The 21,299-nt window shown below is 42.6% G+C and overlaps 4 protein-coding genes across 7 annotated transcripts; 3 read left to right on the top strand and 1 right to left on the bottom strand.

Moving 5' to 3' along the window:
• The first annotated feature begins 31 nt into the window (after positions 1–31).
• Positions 32–3,155, top strand: LOC129581394 (uncharacterized). Of its 3 annotated transcripts, none has more exons than XM_055472419.1 (9): positions 32–244; positions 353–642; positions 712–859; positions 1,126–1,679; positions 1,802–1,891; positions 1,998–2,453; positions 2,517–2,739; positions 2,818–2,969; positions 3,039–3,155. In XM_055472419.1, exons 3-9 carry the CDS (start codon positions 746–748, stop codon positions 3,058–3,060), a joined length of 1,611 nt encoding a protein of 536 aa, XP_055328394.1. In that variant the 5' UTR covers positions 32–244; positions 353–642; positions 712–745; the 3' UTR covers positions 3,061–3,155. The 3 variants fall into 3 exon arrangements, with proteins under 3 accessions (XP_055328394.1, XP_055328395.1, XP_055328393.1); XM_055472420.1 differs by having other exon boundaries at positions 771–859; XM_055472418.1 differs by having other exon boundaries at positions 353–621; positions 771–859.
• A 1,645-nt stretch (positions 3,156–4,800) lies between these two features.
• LOC129581396 (tRNA (guanine(10)-N2)-methyltransferase homolog) lies at positions 4,801–9,422 on the bottom strand. 2 transcript variants are annotated; one of them, XM_055472422.1, is made up of 14 exons: positions 8,991–9,422; positions 8,797–8,862; positions 8,640–8,713; positions 8,457–8,538; positions 8,267–8,359; positions 7,978–8,112; positions 7,663–7,900; positions 7,332–7,496; positions 7,185–7,254; positions 6,970–7,101; positions 6,403–6,520; positions 6,165–6,332; positions 5,557–5,640; positions 4,801–5,283 (listed from the first exon to the last, which is right to left on the bottom strand). In XM_055472422.1, the coding sequence occupies exons 1-13, from the start codon at positions 9,156–9,158 to the stop codon at positions 5,566–5,568; spliced, it is 1,584 nt and encodes a 527-aa protein (XP_055328397.1). In that variant the 5' UTR covers positions 9,159–9,422; the 3' UTR covers positions 4,801–5,283; positions 5,557–5,565. The 2 variants fall into 2 exon arrangements, with proteins under 2 accessions (XP_055328397.1, XP_055328396.1); XM_055472421.1 differs by lacking the exon at positions 5,557–5,640.
• Positions 9,423–9,500: 78 nt separating this feature from the next.
• LOC129581393 (ralA-binding protein 1-like) lies at positions 9,501–14,114 on the top strand. The gene is made up of 9 exons (XM_055472417.1): positions 9,501–9,968; positions 10,342–10,658; positions 10,959–11,081; positions 11,139–11,342; positions 11,621–11,873; positions 11,953–12,163; positions 12,245–12,664; positions 12,980–13,072; positions 13,225–14,114. The coding sequence occupies exons 1-9, from the start codon at positions 9,652–9,654 to the stop codon at positions 13,339–13,341; spliced, it is 2,055 nt and encodes a 684-aa protein (XP_055328392.1). The 5' UTR covers positions 9,501–9,651; the 3' UTR covers positions 13,342–14,114.
• On the top strand, positions 14,012–19,564 carry LOC129580890 (phosphatidylinositol 4-kinase type 2-alpha-like). The gene is made up of 6 exons (XM_055471644.1): positions 14,012–14,152; positions 14,394–14,468; positions 14,766–14,840; positions 15,148–15,174; positions 15,393–15,412; positions 17,724–19,564. Exons 1-6 carry the CDS (start codon positions 14,146–14,148, stop codon positions 19,272–19,274), a joined length of 1,755 nt encoding a protein of 584 aa, XP_055327619.1. The 5' UTR covers positions 14,012–14,145; the 3' UTR covers positions 19,275–19,564.
• The last annotated feature ends 1,735 nt before the right edge of the window (positions 19,565–21,299 follow it).

Consider the following 21,299-nt stretch of genomic DNA (forward strand, 5'->3'; position numbering starts at 1 on the left):
CGGCCTAAAATTTAAAAATGAACGTGGAAAAGTGGCCTCGTTTTTCTGTAGCGTTTCCTGATTCTTGAGACGGCTACCGGGCTACGGTGGCGTTGCCGAGCGTTGTTTTCTGTTTCTGTTGTTTTCAATTTCTCCCTCCTGGAGAGAGCCCGCACGCCACCCTCCACACCTCGCGACGGCCCTGCGGCGAAGTGATTGTTTTTCTTCCTGCCCGACGGTCTTTAATGCCGACCGAACCTGTTGTGTTAGTACGAGCTTGCGTGTATTGTACTAGTACATACTCCATACGGCCAGACATGCCTAGCTATAGGATCTGCATTTAAGACTATATTAAAAGTAAATATATTCACAGATTGCAGACCCTGATATTGCGTGATTTGCATATCCTGTTTGGGAGGTCGATAGCCTGTGGCTAACACCCTGGAATTTGAGAGATCGAGATCGGTCTTCTTGGATCCTGCGCGATTTTCGCTTGTGTGGTGAATTTGGTTTTGATATACCCAGTCTGCAACTAGGCTGACCATCAGTCGGTAACAAGAATTTTTCCGGTCTATTTTTTGAAACACCGGGATCCGTTTCCGTTTATGCGCTTTTTCCTGGATTCCCGGAACAGCGTAATTTGTCAGTGCTAGTATTATTTTGGTATGAACACAATACTCGCTCGCTACCACGTGTTCCTTATAAGTTATAACAGTAGTAATATTGTCTTAAAATCACCAACGGATTTATTGCAAGACCGGGAAAAATGTTACGCGCTTTTTGCGATCTAGTTTCTAATTGGCTGATGTATGCTGATTCCGCATCCGATCCAGTTCTAGAACCTGAACATCGTGGTTTTCGTCCTGACTGCGTACTTGATGTAAGCTACGAAAGCTACCTACGGTAGTTCGAAAGCATGTGCAAGAATGAGGCAGCGTAGGAATCGTACTTAAACTGTACAGTACAGTATTATAATTTTCTTTGGGTTATGAATTATAGAACTAGTTTACTAGTGTCAGATTCAGTAAGAGTGTGCACTGCAGGACTGGGCGGACGGCGAGCTTCGTATTTCTGATGGTATTTCCATTTCCATGTGGCACTAGTGACTATAACTCGCATTTCTGATGGTAATACAAACTTTTGTAGAGAAAGGTGCTAGGGGGCGTCCAGTCTAAGCCAGTCAAGCATAATTCCGTTTACTCCAGCAATCAAGACGACTATCGCCATAACACCAGGTTTGCGTTTACCACAACGGAGGATCACTATGCCCGCGTGGTGCAGGTTGAAGAGCGTATGAACGGAAACAGCGCACCGGAGGTTATCGTGCAGGTCGAGAAACACGGTCAGACCATACCTGTTCTGCTGCCGGAGAACTTCCTCATCGCACCACAGAAAGGTGATCACTGGTTGCTGTCGGCTGGCGGTGTTTTGCGGGAGGATAACGTCCTTGTGCCGAAAAGTGTGCAGTATGCGCGGACAAAGAATGACGCTATCCTGCGGATTATCGGCGACCACCTCACCCTCAGTAAGCAGTCGTTCATCCTCTTCGAGCAGAGTGTGTGCATGGCGGCGGAGGCCATACCGGATGGATTTTCTAAGCACCCTGGCGTCATGTATAAAATCGACGCTGTCGAAAGCCGACAACCGCGTGGATGTTCCTGGCGCGCTTGGCGTATCGAGATGGTCACCCCTGAAGAAAGGTCAGGCGGTTACACAGTTATCGAAATTTCGAAAATATGCATGCTCGTGAATGCATTTTAACTAACGCATTATTACAACACAGGCCGGTAAAATTAGTTCATGATTATTCGCCGCTTTGTAGGGCCGCTTTGCGAGATATGTTGGTGGACGAAGAAATTGATTTTGGCGAAATTGCATTTGGAACTTCCGTAACTAAGACGGTCACGATCAGGTCAGTGACTTGAATAATTGTCTTTGCAACGATCCAGTTGTACTACCTCACTCTAGCCGGTTTTCGGGAGTACAGATATTTATAATGCGTCATTTCACATTTGCAGCAACAAAGACGGTGCGGCACATCGTTTGACGAAAATAGCACTGTACGGCTGTCACATCTGTCGTGTGCATCCCATTTCCATCTCCGAGCCGTATTTCTCCGTTGGGGCGCCGCACTTTCTTTACGACGCTATCCACTTCCATCCCTTCCGCAAATTCGATTTTCTATTGCCTGTCAACGCTACGGCTCATGTGAACGTGAAGATGGCAGGGACAGAGCCAGGACAATGGAAATTCGCCTTGAAATTTTTCTTTGAGGACAGAAAGATGCGTAGCTGCTTGTTTTCCGCTAACGTGCTGCAGTCCGATGGAAGCGTGGTTGACCAGGTGCGAGCAGATCCGGAGTGGCGCCTTTCGCAAGACAGAATTCGTCGGCAGGTGGCGAAAGAGGCGGCCATTCGAGTGCGAGAGGCGGATTACGAGAAACCGAAGAAAAAGTATAATTGCAAGCAAAAAAGGTGATATATGTTTTACAAATTGTCTCCTGAAATTGTCGGCTGTTTTACAAAGACTGTTTGCAGAGACGGAGGCGCTGTCCATGACTTCCGAAATCATTACGATATTCCATGTGAGCTGATGGATTCTTTGAGCGCTTTGCCAGAAGTCGATGCCCTGCAAGAACAGTTTCCGGTTCTGAAAGAGCCGCTGAATTATGATAACTATGCCGACAAGCTGCACTTGCTTCTCCATTTGGAGGAATTTGCGGAAGAATTGGGTGTTCATGAGCGATTCGATAAAGTTTCCGTTAGTAATTCTTTGATTCTTGATGTAAAACCAGTTTCAGAGCTTCATCTGATTCCGACAAATCTATTTTTTATTTAGGATGAACTGGAGCAGGTGGATGGCACAATATTCAAATTGGGTTTACTCGACCTGTCGGAAGGACGACCTTCTTTGATGTCGGGTGACCACGTTTTCGCCAAAACCATTGATAAAATGAAACAACTTGCTCATTCCGCGGACGTATTGAAGAGGTTGACAAAACGAAACAATCAGTACTCTTTCAGTAGAATCGTTTTTAACAGCTTATTTTTTACCTGTAGGTGCAACTGGACGCAGTTTTAATTAAATTTGATGTGCCATTTTCGAACTTTTTCGAGCGTAAAAGACTTCTGGACTTCTCTTTTGGCATTAACCGCTCGGTCTACCGTCGATTGCATGTAATGCAGAATGATCTTATTTCTGGAAAAATGGATTGATTGACCTATTTGCAAAAACATCGTAGAAAACACTGGATATCTCAGGAGAGCGTCTGAGCAAGCGATTTCTCTTTCCCACCGAGTCCAACCGGGAACAATGTGCGGAGCGCATCCATGATCGCTTGCAATGTTCGCATTTCAAAGAGCTTTTCCATCCCCGTTTTAAAGTGCTTGTTTGTAAATTATTACTTGATATTGTCATCGTAGTTTCTCAGGAAATAAAGTGGATTAATCCGGACCTAAATGAGCTGCAGCGGAAGGCTGTCAATATGGTGTGCCGCGGACGTTGCGGTCCCCTGGCTCACATAATTTTTGGCCCACCGGGTAACTTGTTAGCTGGCGAAAATGTTATATTTTGACTTCAGATAAGTTTATAGTGTCGGTTGGCTTTTTATACAGAAAACAGTTGTGGGCGATGCAAACTCAAAGGTAACCTTTCAGAGACTGAGAGATATACCTGTTTTGCTTGTTTGCAGGAACCGGCAAAACACTGACCATCGTGGAGATTATTTTACAGATATACCAACGCGATCCGGATAGCATGATTTTAGCTTGTGCCCCTAGCAATTCCGGTACGGATTTAATTGGACAGCGGATCATCCAAGCAGCCATCGTGCCAGCTTCCGCTTTGCGCCGCATCTTGGCCTACCGTCGAAACGTTGATTCGGTCCCAGCCGAATTGGCTCAATGTGCGCAGAATGGTTGTACTGAACCACCCTTGACCGACGATCACCGAATCATTCTTACCACCTTGCAATCGGCTAGTTTTTTTGTGGAGTATCCTCGCAAATTTTCACACGTGATCATCGACGAAGCGGGATTTGCTACGGAGCCAGAAGTACTGAGCGCTTTATCAGCTACCCGTGTAGATCCGGCGGGAATGCAGGTTGTACTGGCTGGAGACCCGCTCCAGCTGGGTCCGGTTGTTACGTCGCCTTACGCCAAGGGTGCTGGACTAGAGGTAATCTAACGGATATTGAATTTTTAAAATTTCTTCTCTACGCTTACTAATTAGAATAATTAGCGTGTTGCATGGTTGTTTTCTTTTAAGTTCAGAAGAAAATCACTAGAATCAGTAGAACGCGAATGCTTACAGTAACCTGTTGTCGTCGAACATATTGCCCATAATCATGAGCACTTTTCTTTGAAATACCTATGTAGAAATCATTGCTTTCCCGGTTGCTGGAGTGCCCATCTTACTCACACTTCGATGGGTCAGAACACGTGTTTTGTTCGCATCTGGTGAGCAAACTGGACGTTAGCTATCGCTCTGTGGCAGCACTGCTGAAAGTTCCGTCAACGTTGTTTTATAACGCCCAACTGACTACCGTTGTTCCGGACGAAAAGTAAGTACTTTCTATTGCGCTCACACCAGAAGCACGGCAAGTGCATTTTGTTTTTTTTTTCAGCAATATTTTTGGGGAACGACTTATGATACCAGGATTAACTTTTTGGCCTGTTAAATCACGGGAGATGCGAGAAGCTCGGAGTCCGTCGGTGTATAATCCTGGCCAGGTTGCAGTGGTAATGAAACTGCTACATAAATTGAGAACTGTCAAAATGTCAGAGGAAAATATCGGAATTATTGCTCCTTATCGGCTGCAAGTAAGTTTCGCATGACAGTTATTACTGATTGCCAAATGGTAATTGTTAAGGTGGTTTAAAATTGTATTAAATTTTCGAACTGTATAGACATGATTATAATAATAGACATGATTATTATGATCTGCTTAAACGAAAATATTCTTACCGATCTCTTATTAACCTAATTAGCAGGTTGTGATAAAACGATTTATTGCAACAGGTGGAACAAATCAGACGTTCTTTAATCGAGGCGTCCTTGCCGGTTCCAAAGATCGGTACGGTCGATGAATTTCAGGGACAGGAAAAAGATGCTATCATCCTTAGTACCGTACGATCATGCCATTGCGATCCGGGCGACAGTGAGATGTCCGTTAAAGCAGCGATGGGATTTGTTGCTTGTCCGAAACGTATCAACGTGGCTCTAACTCGTGCGCGATTTATCTTGATGATCATCGGGGATCCGTACGTGTTGGCTATGGTAAGCCGGAAATTTCCAGTTCAGATTCTTGTGGAAAAGTAAACATTGTGATGTTATCGAGTGTAAATGCGGACAGTGGACAACTGGACATCGGCCAGTTAACATTTATCACATTTGACAGCTTCGGAAGTTTTTAAAAAAAAAACAGAATAACGGATTTACGCTAGGCAGTTCAGACATATTATTAAAAGTAAATCGATTTGTACTTGTAGGACGGGTATTGGCGCCGAATTTTGCGCTACTGTTTTGCCAAAAAGTGCTACCAAACCGATCTCCTTAATGACAACGAGTTCACACCACCTGCTTGCATCATGAAGTCACCCGGCAATGCTTCGCGCAAGGTCCCATCAGTGGAATCCGGTTTTGGAGAAGACAGTCCCTTTTCTGTGTTTGAGTAAAAACTTTATGTTTAGACTAAAGGAATATTTTTTAAACGTTTTTCACTTTTTTTCTATAAAATCCAGTTTTTATGTCTTTCAGTGATGTCTGCGTATAAGCATTCTGCGGTGTTGCAGTGATTGATTCTTTAGTTTACCAGTGAAAAGATTAGAAATCATATTAGAGTTTTATTGAATTTTCGTTTAGATTTCAGTTAAATATTTAATATAGTGCTGTTACTTCTTTAATGTGCTGCTTTTTCACGCGGTTCTTTCGCGGTATTCATGTTTTTGGGGTACATCGTTCAAATATCCACAGTTTGAGAATCAAATAAAGTCCAGGATGATGTGGTGCTTTGCTCGACAACACGCTAATCAGTATTTTTTTTTAAAAAAACAGTCGTTTCGTTTTCCTTTTATGTTCTGTACTACCTATTCATTTCGCCGGTTCGTAACAATCGTACCAAAGTAAAACAGCATCACAAATACTAAGTCTTCAAATGATTTTCGCGAAACAGTTTACGAATTTACCCTGCATATACTGACGTCACCACCCTCGATTGGTTGTCCAATGCTCGAAACATCTCTATCAGCAGAATGCCTTTGGCGTCCATTTATATTTCGTGTAGCCGTGAAATATCGCTCGCGAAAAGTATTCGTGTAAATATCCTTGGCAAAAGTTACCTTCTGGTCGGCATTCTAATCCCCATAACGATATAATTTAATGGCATGTCAAAACTCTCACAGTCAAAATATCTCTCGACCGTACCCAGGCTTCGATCTTTTCCATAGTGATCAATCGCCGACTAGTCATTCCCGCCAATGGTTGTTCACTGTTGCTAACCAATTCCAAGCAATCGTGGCGCGGAACGGCACTTTCGTTGTACCTAATATTGAGAGACCTTGATAATATACAGATATACAGAACTGATTGAAACTAATTTACTTGCGCTCAAACTATGTATATCAAACTACTTCAAAACTATACTACTTTCAAACTAAACTAAACTAAACTATTTCAAACTATATCATGAACAGTTTTGGTAATCACCAGTGTGACACCACTCTGGAAAGCCATCAACTATTTCCACTATCTTCAAGTATCACTGCTCAAGTACACAAAGCAAACAAGCACTGAAATACAAACTCGTTACGATTACTTACGAGTACAATGAACACGGTACTTCTATAATATCTATACTACTTACGAGTACAATGAACACGGTACTTCTTCTTCTATGTCATTCTCCCAGGAAACTGGGATGGCATAATATTATGCCATCCCAATTTCCTGGGAGAATGAACGCGCAGACAAAACAGATAAATCGGATCTTACTCATCTTTCACTGCGGGTAACCAGTACACCAGTCTGCCTCCAATTCTCAGATGTTTAGCAGCGAAATCCACAAGAACAACGATAAGATCGTTCAGGTCGCACTTTCCCAACTGCACACGTTCGTAGCCATTACTAAAACGATACAAATTAGCCGGTGCGCACAAAAAGCCTGCACGAGTACATCGATTTTCACCCAAACAACACAGCCAACATACCTCCCAAGACATTCTGGTGAGCCGCGGCTCTTCTTGGTCCGCGTGGTAGCTTCTCGGACCCCATACGGCGCTGCAATCGGAAAAAGGAAGCTACTACACAACCACAACAGTATGGGGGCGAAAAACAAGTAAACGGTGCTTGCTCACGATCGGCTATTACGGCGTCAAACTTGATATCTTCGCGTAGGACATTCTTAGTGGCATCCGATACCAGAACGTCGATGTAATGGCTTTCCAACTGATACTGCTTAAAATTGGAAAGCACACTCTCATCCCTATTCCTCCATGTATTTTTGGCTCGGGTGGACTTTCCTAAACAGCAAACACATTCTCTATGTGTGTTACGGTGCACTATACGGTACATGCAAGTTATGCAAGGAAAGCGGCTTCACAGCAACCGTGGTAAATAAACTCATCAACGAAGAGCAAAAACAAAAAGCACAAACAAGAACTACTTAAAGTACTGATAATGTACTACCTCTTCCATAGAGCAGTGTCCGATCGATATCCGATCCCATAGTGTAACCACCGAAATGCGCTGCTGCTATCAAGAGACTGCCGGTGCCGATGAAGGGATCATAAACTAAGGATCCCTCTTTTACCAGAGCCTGATTGGCCATAACCATGGCCAGAAGAGGATCCATACTCGTCGTGCCGATGAAATAGCGTTTGTCCAAACGGAAGCGTTCCACGGCCTCTCGTCCTCCCCCCGCAATCTACGAAAAGACCAATCAGACGATGGCATCTGGTACGAAATATCAAGCAGCCCCATTAGAAGTATCAACGAACCTACCCACCGACCGAAAAATACTTGTTCCGGAAACTCCCGATACGGCACGTTATCCCCTCCATAATCTTCCAGGACGTGAAAGCTGTTAACCGGGTTGACAAGATCTACTTTGCCTTGGAAAGGAAGGACAGACAAATCCTGTACCAAATGAGAGCGATACAATAGATAGCAATTAAACACCTGAAAACCCGGTAGCCTACCATGTGGTACAATATGCGAATAATACTGAGTAGTATCAAAGACTCGACCGATCTGTTTTACTATGCAGTTGTTCCAAGGAGTATTTCCACACCTCAACTCGCTCGGTAATCTTTGCCCAGGCTAATTTCTTTCCATAGCTGTGAATGCGTATCCTGAAACTACTGTCAGGTAGGGAATACGGTGCCTACAACGCAGTCAAGTCGAATTTCATTAAAGTCATAAATGTTTTGGGCAGATAGAGGCAGTCTCTTCGATGCCACTGACTAAAACTCAAAACTTACCGTAAAAGGCGCTGGAAGATGAGGAATAGTCTCAAGGAGATTTGCGAAGCTTTTCGCTTGTATCCAGCATTCAAAGGTGGAACTACAAATAACAAGTGTCGCGTTTCCTAATTATGTTTCAATAATAGACACGTAAATGATAAACATGCACAACTTCGCAATCCGTAATTTTTCAACACGAACCGAATGAGCACGGAACGCTGCGTTAAAAGGCGCGCCTGTTCGTCATTTTCGAGCGTCAGGATAAGAAAAGGACCCTACAAACAGCAGGAATAAATCAATCACGATCGTCATGACTGCATATAAACGTTTTTTATCTGAAGCCACGTACGTGACGTACCTCGTTATTTACAAGTTCGCTTTCTTGTAACGGAATAGCCAGTAGCTTGCACAGAGACCGCAGTTCCTAAAAAAAAGCGTGTGAAAATACGCTACCGTAAACGAACGCCACCTTCGTGTAAACCGTGACAAAGTCAGCTAGAAATCCGGGTAAAAGTGAAGAATAACCTAAAAGTTAATTTTGTTGTTTCTTACGGGCAAACGAAACGGGATGTGCTCCTGAGCAAAGTTTATCAGATAACGTTTGTGTCCAGCATGGATAGTCGTCATCATGGGACGAGTAAGTCGCGGTGCGATTCTCCTGCTAAAAGGAATGGTCGAAGGAACAACAAGTGCCGCAATTATCCTGGAGAGCTGGAACATTCACCATTAGTGTCCGTAATCAGTCAAGGCACTATCCGGCTGCCGGTTTGAACACCAAACAGCATTAATAAGAAACGGCGCTATACGTCAGGTTCGCAAAGCCCGAGAGCATTTTTTTGCAGCATGCAAACTGTAGAATACCTCATTTTCGATAATGCAGAAAATTTAAAAATACCGTGATTATTACCGTCCATAAATCATGAATCAAACAAAACCACCAAACCTGCATATTTGTAATTTTGTTGTCTCTGGGCGCCGGAAAGCACTCGCTGGTGGTTACTGCCGGAAATACGTCACTTTGCACTGTCTAGTGTCTAGTCGCACAGCACACTGTGTTTGAGTGTTTAGTATTTACCCTGTCCTCAGTTTCTGTCTAGCATCTATAGTAGAATTGACGCTTTTTGCATTTTTGGTTTGATTTGTTCCATTAAAAACTCCTTGAGTATTATTTTACATACATTTTCCAAACTGGTAAGATTAGATCTTGTCTAAAATGGCCCATCACGGGCGTGAACCGTCGAGCACATCAGGTGGCCTTCTGGAGTCGGATCACGGGCGCCTTCCAGGAGGACCTGGTCACATGGACGAAGGGTTCGCCCATACTAGTCAACATCATCCTTCCGGTAACACGTACGGTTTCGTGAAAGCTAAGAAGAAAAAGGAGAAGGGCTATCGCAGCGTGGGATTGGATTCGTCCGATGAGGACTACAATGACGCAGCCTGCATTATCAGTTCTTCGCAATCCACGCGACATCATCCCACTCCAACGCAGATTTCCTCTGGATCCAGTTCGACTGCCCCTTCCAGCAGGTAAACACTTTCATAAAACAATAACAAAAGTGTAATGATAGCAGTATGCTTGTTAGGACAAGCTGCAAGGTGTATTTCTGCTTACAACAGCCTCAGTGTAGGTTCTGTTAGCTACATTGACACAGATCTACACTTGCTGCTTACCGCTTACGACTTTCCGTTTTAATTGTGCATGGCATCCGGCTTTTATGGATGTTGTTTGGTAACAGTCAAATAAAGAATTACTTCGAATATGCTGCTTCAGGCTTTGTTTGAATTTCGAGAATCGTGGAACGCTAACCCCCGATTTTTCATATCAGAATGATCCTTTTCAGATTTCCGAATTCAGTAAATCACTGGGGTTTCTGTGCCATTTTAGTTTGTGTTTTTTCAGCACTGGATTCACTTCTTATCAGTTTCCAGCTGGTTCGCCATCCACCGGAACTGCCGGCCCTAAAAGCAGCAAAACGAAGCCCGCCTTCCGTTTGAAGAAGAAAAAATCCTTTAAAGGCAAAGATTTGTTGACATCAGACGAACCATTCACGGACAGTGCTGTGCTGCAGAGCAAAAAAAGCGCGAAACTAAAACATAAATCCAGCTTCAGCAGCAATACAAACCCATTTGATGACCGTCCTTTTGCCGTTACACCACTCTCGGTTAGCACGTCCTCCAAGAAAAATCTGGCTCCAATAGCGCAGATGCAGTTTCCAGGTAAGATACATTTATGTGTTCGTGATGGCATTTCGATAATATTCTTTCTGTCATATCGAAATTAAACTTTGTTCTAGTTCCAATTTGAATCAGTTACATTTTTTCCCCGGTTGACATGAAATGTTACAGTTAATACCTCGTACTTGTTGTTACCAACTGCGAAGTATGTTCTTACTTCTTAGCATTCCCGTTGTGAATTTCAAACTTAACCACTTAAACATTTTGCCTTACCGGGATTCTGCAGCTGTGTTTAGCGAAAGCGAAGCTGTGGTTTTAATCATTGTTTTTTTGTGCTTAAAGACGATTCAGATACGCAAATCTTCGGCATCCCGCTTACGAAGGCCGTACAGATCGACCGTTGTCCGGATGGACTGCAGATCCCAGCATTTTTCCGTGTATGCGTGAACTATATCGAGGACAATGGTGAGAAATTAACCGTTTTTCAAAGCGACAATATCACGCGTATGCTTTTTGTCGCAGGTTTGGATACAATTGGTATTTATCGCACATCGGGGTCACAAAGTCGCATTCAGGAACTGAAGCAGCATTTCAACCGTGGTGATCGTGTGCGCTTGAATGACTATGATGTGGCCACTGTAGCTGACGTGATGAAAATCTACATTCGGGAACTACCACAAAAACTGCTTCCAGAAGAACTGCTGCCCGACCTTGAAGACGCTCTCGGTATGTGATATGTCGTGTTTTTGCATTTAATGTTCGTGATCCAATTTAATGTCGAAAGGAATACATAGTTCTGTTTGAACTTTTCATTGAAATTTTGTTGCCGGAAGCTTTTTATGTGGTATTGCAATGGTTTTACACCGCGCCTCATGTGCTTCGGAATTGTATCTTTAATATGGTTACTTGAATGGCTGTCAAATGTTAAAGGTTTTTAGCCTCTTATTATGCACACGTATGTGTGTTGTGAAAGACTGTTTACGCATGGTTGATGTATTTTTCAGAAATCCCAGAAATGACAAGAAAACTGGAGACCACTCACAAAATCCTACAACGGCTAGAGCCTTGCCGCCGCACTTTGCTTGGTTGGGTATTCGTCCACATGGCTCACATCATGGAACACCAGGACGTCAATAAAATGAGTCTGAAAAATCTGGCACTTGTGCTGGAACCCACATTGCGCATCCAGAGCAACAAAGTTTTAAATTTTTTCCTAAGTTACCCTACGGAAATCTTCCACGATATCAGCATTACCAAGTACAGTATGGTTTCGGTCTCGCGCTTTTTGTTGCAGTTTATGGATTCTCTTGTAATGACATAAATTCTGTGTTTTCAGATTGACAGCGCCGGTAACAACCACCTCGACCAAATCTTCCGGAAAGGTCGCAGACAACGACCAGCGCTTGGTGCAACTGCGCGAGGAGCTGGCCAAGAAGGAAGTCAGCCTGAACCATATGCACCATGAAATCAAGCAAGGCAAAGCTAGTAAGCGCAAAGAGGAGCAGTTGTGGGAAATTCAGCGGCAGGTTACGCAACTGAAGCGCACGGTAAATCACACCTTACGGTATTTCCTGTATGCTATGTTTACAATTTACATTATTTATACAGATATAATGATTTTTTTGTAGATTCGCACCTTTGAAAAGATGACCACTGTTCCTTTGCAACCAGACGTGATACCCAGCAGTGGACTGCTTATTCCGACAAAAGTGAATAGTGATGGCAACAAGTCGCCAGTTGTTACAAAAATCGAAGTGCGTTTTCCACCTGTTGCTAAACCATCGGAAGTTGAGCCGGAATCTGCGAGCAAAAGTGAGAAGGAATCGCCTTTAGCGCCCGTTACTGCAGGCGATGGTCTTAATGGAGTTCTGAGTGAAGCCGAACGGAGAGCAAGTGTAGCACAGGCGTTATACTTAATCAACGTGCAGGAAGTGCTGCTTAATCATAATGCCGCTCTACGGGAGCAAGTTGCAAAGGAGAGCAATGTCGTCGTTGGACTTTATGAACAGCTGCATGATTTGCAGAAGCATGGAGCGGCTTCGCACCAGGTTATATTTGTGTCATTTCAAAATTTTTCTAATATTGTGACTGGAATTTCCGTTGTGCTGGTCTTCAGATAATGTTGCAAATTGTACCGGATCATGTTTTTATAATTTACTGTATTGTATTGTACAAACGTTCGTGTATACTATACTAGTGCTTTCCACATTGAGAAGTTAAAACTTCGCCTTTTATCAACTGCATGGACTGCATATCAGCGTCGTTGCGCAGTGGATCGTGACTCAAATTTTTTTGCAAGAAGAGTCATCATACTGTTTCGGTTTATTATTCTTTCCTTATTCTCATGTGAGTTTTTCGTTTAGGCTTGCGAAGAGGAATTAACAACCCTGGAGCCTGCATCTCAGGAGCAGCGACAAGAACTTCTCGAATTGCTCGAGAAGTTCCACAACTTGAAGGTACAGTTTAACATTTTATATAAACTCCCACGCTGAATGGCTGGAGAGTGAAGAGTGGGAAGAAGTTCAATGTTTTTAATGCGTGAATGCGTTTTTAATGAGTGAAGAGTGGTAAGAAATTCAGTATTTTTTTTAAATTCAATGTTTTTTAGCGGATGACGGGAGAGCTGAACGACGCAATCTGCAGCGAAACCAACGACTGGATGACCATTGTCGCTGAAACAAACGCCTTGCGGATGCAACGCACTACAGCGCCGGTATCCACTTGATGCGTTTCATTGCTACGATTGATTTTACTTTCTCTTTCTAAGGTTGCTGACTAATAGCTGTGCAGAATAAGTACGTTAAAACAACTTTGTTTTTGTTAAAATAATTCCTTGGCAAGAAAATCCTTGCGGACTTAAGATGCGGCCAACCTTTTAAAATGTTTCAGCGAAACCGTTTTTGTGAATCATCAATCATGGGTAAACTACGAGAATCTTAACATGAATGAACACTTACTTCCGGTGCGTTATTAATTGATGAGTTGTTATTTAGTAAGCGCAACAATCCATTCATGTGTATGAGTTGCATTTTGTAGCGTACTGTACGAGCGCACACAATATTATTACTGTTGAAAGGAATGCTGTGTAATCACTGCATTCCACTAGCACGATCGCGGAAATCTCCCACTGTTGAAAAATTGCGATCGACAACAAGATTCGCCGAATGCTCGTACAAATCCGTTTGAGTCGGTTAGCAGACCGGTACGAGGTGGCCAGCATGGCTCAACCAGGGGTGTGTCCCTTTGGGCTGTTGCCCGGTGTTGGTTAGTACGCTGATGGTGATCAACTTACTGTACTTACTTATATCATTGCTTCCGGCTAGGCAGAATCTCTGTAGTCTGTATTAGTGGTAGCAGCCTTGAAATATTGACCGCATAGCGCTGTGTAGTGAGGATTTGTGTGTGCAGTGAGATTGTTGTATTTCTGGATCACGTTTTCTCTCGAACGATTTGTGGAGGAATCCGCTGACGTTTTATATTTTTCAACACTCCAAGAGGTACCTTGTGGCATATTTGTATTTACGTAGTTATGATTAGTAAGTATAATAAAGAAGCTTGCAGCGATGTTTAAACGCAAACAAATTATCCAGTACTGAGTATAAGTATTATGAATTTTGCTAGTTTGGAATTCGCACACCAGTTTGTAAAGGTTGTCTTAGGTTGATAACTAGTGGAACGTGTAGCGCTATGAACTGTAAAACGTATATCACGAAAACGAGTAAAAACGACAGCTTTCCTGTGGCTGTCGCCGCATGATAATAATTTGATTTGTTACAGGAATAACTCTAGCAACAATGACCTTGAAAGAGATTCTTGTCGTCGTATTGGCCTTCTTCCTTCCACCCGTGGCAGGTGAGTGTTGAAGCATGTTTTTAATATTTCCCATTATTGTATATCAATGTGGTTTTGCCTAGCATACGTCATTAAGCAAGGCGTTTCTAATTTCAATTGTAATTGAGTTATCTTTAAATATTAAGGAAAATCATGAGTACATGATGATCAGCGTTATCACCTCGTTATTTCCCTTTCACTGCATACCGCGGTGTTATTCTTCTACCTTATTAGTTTTAACTTATGCTGAATTAAAAACCAGAATAAATATCAGTACCAGTTGGTTTAAATTAAATTAACTTTTGCTTGTGTTGATAGTGGCCCTTCAGCAGGATGGCATTACCAAAGATTTCTGGATCAATTTGCTGCTGACGATTTTGGCCTTTATCCCGGGTGAGTTTATTTTACGGCGTTGATAGGAGGAAGGGCTTTATGCGTGTACCTGGCTACTTGCCCGAGTTTTCTTCCATTGATCGTTTCGTCTGGTTGTGCGTTCCGTAACTTTCGTTAGTGCTTAAATATGTTACGTTGCATGGGGGTGGAAAATTTTAATGTCTAATGTGATTTTTTTTGCTTTTGAAGTGCTGTCCAGTTATTTAAAGGTATTATTTTGTGAACTGTGTCCTGACCTAGGAGTTATTCCGACAAAAACCTTGCGTATTGGCTGTGTGTTTGCGTCAGGGATGTGATTTTTTGATAGGTGTTATCCATGCCCTTTGGGTGGTTTGTAAGACAGCAGCCTGATGCAGACTACGCCACTAGGGAGCATGACCACCAGTGCATATACTACCACGAAACCGGCGCACATGGCATTTCCGTCCACGTATTAATCGACTGCCATTGATTTCGAATTTTTCCTGTTCACTATTTTTGTATAAACGTTTTGCGTTTTTATAGATTTTTTATCGTGTTTATGTTTTGTTTTCTGCTAATTTGTGGTAACAGCCGTTGGAAAGCAATGGAAGGTTCGAGCGTCGATCTGTTTCAAAAAGGTGTTTTTACGGAGTGAATAATTCAAGTGATGAAGTAATGCGCCTGAAGGAAATAAGGTGAAGGAACAGATATTCTGTAGCGGCTTGCGTTTGTCGGATCACGCTCATGGACAAATAAATATTATATACTGTACTAACAAATTTTCATCTTAATTGTAATTCCATTTCAGAGGATAAGTAAAATTGAATTTTAACAAGATACAGTAAAAAGTAAGAAGACTAAAAACGCTCAAGATGAGAGAATGCCGTTTCCGGGCTCGGCTGCTCACTTGTAATACGCAATCAATAATCTAATAATTCACATTAAACGATTAATTAACTAAATTAATTTTACAAGTTAGTTTAGATGCGAAAACTTCATCAGCAAAACCAAAACAGAATGTGGCTAACTGATCATGACCGCACTACAAAAAAAAATGGTCTGTTTGTTTATTGCAAACAGATTCCTAGTTATACTAAAATAAAAAATTAATAATACGTGGATTGTTATTATTAAATATGCGTTGTAAAAAGTAAAAACCGAATCGGGATACGAATTACAATTTACTTAACAGCATTTATGGCGGTATCCATATGCCAAATGACCGCTGTTCATTCACTCATTCAACCAAACGGCACGCCAAAGAGACCGTATGGAATGTGTCCGGAGGTGGTTTTAAAACTCACGCACACTCTAAAAGGCTAGAAATCATAAAATTGGGAACCACGGAATGAATTTCGGTTTACAGATGTTGCAGGAAATTTGTGATAAAGCCCGAAACAGCTACTATTTTACGACGACTTATTTGAGCGCTTGCTTGTTTGCTCGTATAATCCCACCTTAGCTTGTGGACATATAATTCCTTCACGTAACGGTAAGTTGAAGTAGTCTTAGTAGTGTAATGGAAATGCGACTCTTCATAAAACAGTCGGGAGTGCGCTCTGTAAGTCTGCAACTGACTGGTGAGCTTTCTGAAATGACGTGGAACTTTATTACATCAAGCTGATTCAAGCATGATTTAATTTCCCGTTTTTGTGAGTTTATTATTGGAATGTGTAAACAAGGTCTATACTCTTCAGAGTCCAGATAACGGCTCGCTATGGTTTTTTACCTTTTTTCCTGTATGATGGATTTGCAGTTTGCTCGTTTTTGGGGGTACAGTACCTGTGTGAGCTTATTGTTACTGTTAGGGGGTGGACTTGGGACCCTGCTGATTTGTTTCCAAGCAGATGAAAAATAAATTTTTTCTGCGTTGAAACAGCTGAGAGCCTGACACCACGGTATGCGTAATAATTTTTACCATTTTTGAATTTTTCGTAATTGAAGTATGTTCAAATGAAAAGAGATTGCACCGGCTTTCGAGGAGGCTAAAAATGTGCAGTCTTTTTTTTGTTTTCCGTTCTACCTTTATTCTCATTGTAAAACTGTTAAATACACGCTCACAGCTGATGCAGAACGTATTTTAGTTAAGCACGGGATGTAGTGTTATTATTACAGAATAACACAATATAGTTCCATTTTATGAATTTTCAGTACATTATCTACGTAGAACGGTAGAAGCGATATTACAAGTCAGTCGGAAACAGGAACTAATGTTTTCTTTAGAGTAGAAAGAAATACAGGACTGAAAAAGTGTCATGCACACATATGGAAGTACATACTAGTACATCAACTTCTTTGGGGTCAGACTCAGTAGTTCTACTTCTATCTAACTTGGTCTACATTTGAAATGAATGGATCATAACACAGAATGAGAATTTAATATTATTATGGTAAGTGTTCAGTTGTACCAATCGCTTCCCTGTGTATGACTGACGATATATTCTGATTTCTTCATTATTTTAATGTTTTACATTGTGTTTTACCGAAAAATCCATATCGCTGGACGCTGGGTATGATATGTGGACTGCATGCGAAAGTTCCCAAATCTTATCTTGAAATGATGCTTCCTTCGTTTCACAATTAGGCATTTGGTAAACGGGGAGTTACTTTAATCTAGATCAGATACTTTGTAATCGGTGTTTACATGTCCTAAAAGACTTGGCGGAACTGATATGCCATTGCTCACATGCAAGGGAAAACCTACAGCCAACAAAAGTTTCGCCGTAATTAGACCGAAGCAAACTAGGTTGTAACTGTCCGTCTGCTTAAGTACAGTAACTCTCTGTATGTTTTTCTGTATGGCCGTATGTTTAAGAATAAGCACTCGTAAACGGTAAATCGTAATTATGAATTTAAGTACACTTTACAACTTTAAATGTTTTTTTGCAGCTGTTGAGGCGACAATTTGCAGTCTTGGGATAAGACCATAAGGCGTGTGATCAGCCGTGGGAAAGTTTCTATGGCTACACGGCTAGTGTTGGGGTGAGTTCGATGCCTCGACGCACACGCGACTCGGAGAGTGACTTGTCCGACAGTGGCCATCCTCATCTCTTATTATCCAACGGTTTTCACGACATTCCCCTCCCCGATGTCATCATCTCCGACTCCACTCCCCTGTTGCCCATGTCGCAGCACGCGGCCATTTCCGAGCACTCCCCTCTTTTAGCGCACGACGGCTCGTCTGACCTGTACCCCCAGAATCCCCATCGCAACAAAATGGACCTGCACATTCCGCCGCGTCGCTTACACGAAAACTGCTTCCCCGATGACCCAGAATTCAGCAATATGGTCCGCGAGGTGGAGGCGGCCATTGAAAACGGCGTCCATCCCGATCGCGTGGCCCAGGGCAGTTCGGGCAGCTATTTCGTGAAGAACACCGACGGTCAGGTTCTGGGAATTTTCAAGCCTAAGAATGAAGAGCCCTATGGGAAGATGAATCCGAAATTTTTGAAGCTGGTGCAGCGGTGCTGCTGTCCGTGTTGCTTTGGTCGGGGTTGTTTGGTGCCTAATCAAGGCTATTTGTCGGAAGCGGGCGCGTCACTGGTGGATGAAAAACTCGGATTGGACCTTGTTCCCAAAACGAAAGTCGTCCACTTGGCTAGTCCGGCTTTCAATTATACCCGCGCAGAAAGAGCCAAATCCCGAGCGAAGAGAGATATTGTCGAGCACTTTCCTCGCATGGGAAAAAATTTTAAACGGTTGGGCCTCCCTTTTAAGAATGGCTCACTCCAACAGTTTGTCCGTGGCTTTAAAGACGCCGACTATTGGCTGAGAAAATTCGAAACGGAATCCATACTTCCCGAGACGGCAGCAAAGGAATTTCAGTTACAGTTTGAGCGTTTGGTTGTTCTGGACTACATTATCCGCAACACGGACCGTGGCAATGATAATTGGTTAATTTATTTCGAAAACGCCGATGTTGATTCCAGTGAAGCGAAGAAAATAACTGATGTTGATTTACTGCAGAATTCTCCTTCCGAAATCATCGAAAACAAGGAGACGGAATGGTCGATGGTAAAGCAACCCATAATTAAGATTGCGGCGATTGACAATGGTCTCGCTTTTCCATTCAAGCATCCGGATGAGTGGCGCGCATACCCATATTACTGGGCGTGGCTTCCGCAAGCTCGGACGCCCTTTAGCCAGGAAACAGTTGACTTTATCCTGCCCAAACTAACCGATCCCTCGTTCGTCGAGGACATGGTGCACAGTTTGGAGGAAATCTTTCGACAGGACCGCGGCTTCGAGCGTGTAATGTTCAGCCGGCAGATGGCGGTGATGCGGGGTCAGATATTAAATCTGCAGCAGGCTCTCAAGGATCGCAAATCGCCGGTGCAGTTGGTGCAGATGCCGCCGGTGACCATTGAGCGCAAGCGACACGGTGATCATGATTTACACCGGACGCACAGTGATTCTGGAAGCTATTTTCAGCAGAGAATTCAGGATCGAATGCCTTTTTTCAAGTGGTGTTGATGTTTGCATGGGAAACGTGGGTAAATTCGATGGGAGTTTGCGCTGTATGGCTCTTTTAATTTTATGGTGATTACCATTTTGTGACGCGTAATTGGGATTTGTAAGGGATTCGTTAGTGATTTGATGGAGCTTTTAATACAACTATTTATGAGTCTTTTTTTTTATTTTTACGTTATTGTGATTATTGTTTATGCGCATTTGCAAAGTCCGCGTTACTGCGGAACGTTTGTCTCATTTGTCTTGGGCATCACTGTTGGTGTTATTGTGCTTTAAAATGTAAGGTAGCCGTACATGGGCTTGTAGCCACCGGGAAGAAACGGACGACGGTAGTAAATTATCATTAATCAAAAAATCTGTTATCTTAATCGCTTGTTTCGTTATCGGAAACTAACCGAAGAGCCATTCTGGAGTTCACTGCATTTTCGTAACTTTAATTCCTCTGGAAGAGTGAAGATGAGTTGGTTATGAACGTTTTTATGAGCTGGAGCGCTGCTAAGCCTGCGACTGAGACTTAAGTGATTTGGCCCGGTACATGGTACCAAATTCGGACACATGCACGAAAACTTTAACTTTAGCGCACTCGCAAACACATTGTTGTTTTGTTTTATGAAATCATATAGCTACTCTAGATAATTTGTATACACAGGCGCGAAAACCGTTTGTGCGCGCAACATTCGGTTCAGGAGTTATGGTTGTTCGAAAATTCAAAAAGTTTAAATGCATTCAGGTGTACCATAAGTCTCATTATGGACCGATCTCCTTTAAATTTTGCACATAAACGCACATATCCATGGAGATCGTTTTGGTACTGAACCAGAGTTGCACCATTTTTTTCAAATTTTGAAATGAATTTCAAATATTTTATAATTCATTTTAAAATTTGAAAAAAAAGCTGGAACCGTGGTTCGGTACCAAAACGATATCCATGGATATGTTATGCAATAAAATTTAAAAGAACCTGTGCCCATAATGAACACAATACAAAACGTCATATGAACATATCTTTTAAGCGTACTTTCGCGCACTCCCAAACACATTTTTGTTTCGGTTTATGACGTTTTGTAGCCAGAAGATTTGTATACACTGGCGTGAAAGCCGCCAGCTTTTTTTTCAAATTTTAAAATGAATTATAAAATATTTGAAATATATTTGAAATATATTTGTTTTCGTGCATGTATACGAATTTGATACCATGTACCGGGCCAATTCCCTTAAGAGAGTTCATCATTTGCGGTCTGTTTTGCAAGCTGTTTCAACTTAACTAGAAAATTTGATAACCAAGACCAGACCCTACAGTAAGGTTCGTTTGATCGGCAAAAAAATTATTAAGATCATCGCGAAGACGCTGCAGGAAAATAAAAAAATGGGGCGGTGGCAGCTGTACTGTACTAACGCGTTGTAACGGTAGAGCCCCCAAACAGTATACTGTACTGCCGTATACGGCATACTGTACGGCACAACAGTACGTAACCGTAGTGAAAATTGGTACTGTAACGAAAGTGCCGTACGTAACCGTAAGCCAAAAACACGGTTTTACAATGGGCTTGCTAGAGCCCCCAAACAGTACCAAATTTTCGTACTGCTACGTACGGTCTCTGCTTGCGGCTCGTACGGTTACGGTACGGTTACGGCAAAAATTACCGAATTGACCGTACCGTATACCGTATACGGCAGTGCCGTATACGGCAATCCCATTGTAAAACCGTGTTTTTAGCTTACGGTTACGTACGGCACTTTCGTTACAGTACCAATTTTCACTACGGTTACGTACTGTTGTTGATATGCCGGTATACGGCTTACAATACTATGGCTGAACTCTATACGTATACGGTACTGCCGTATACGGTATACCGTACTGTCAATCCAGTTACTTCTGCCGTAACCGTACCGTAGCCGTACGAGGCGTAAGCGGAAACCGTACGTAGCCGTACAAAAATTTGTTACTGTTTGGGGGCTCTATGTAACGGTACTGTTGTAACACGTTGTAACTCGTACTCCCTTTCCCCCCTCAGATTGGCGGTCACT

The sequence above is a fragment of the Paramacrobiotus metropolitanus genome, unplaced genomic scaffold, assembly GCF_019649055.1.
Source record: "Paramacrobiotus metropolitanus isolate TYO unplaced genomic scaffold, Prichtersi_v1.0 Parri_scaffold0000005, whole genome shotgun sequence".
Lineage (NCBI taxonomy): Eukaryota > Metazoa > Tardigrada > Eutardigrada > Parachela > Macrobiotidae > Paramacrobiotus > Paramacrobiotus metropolitanus.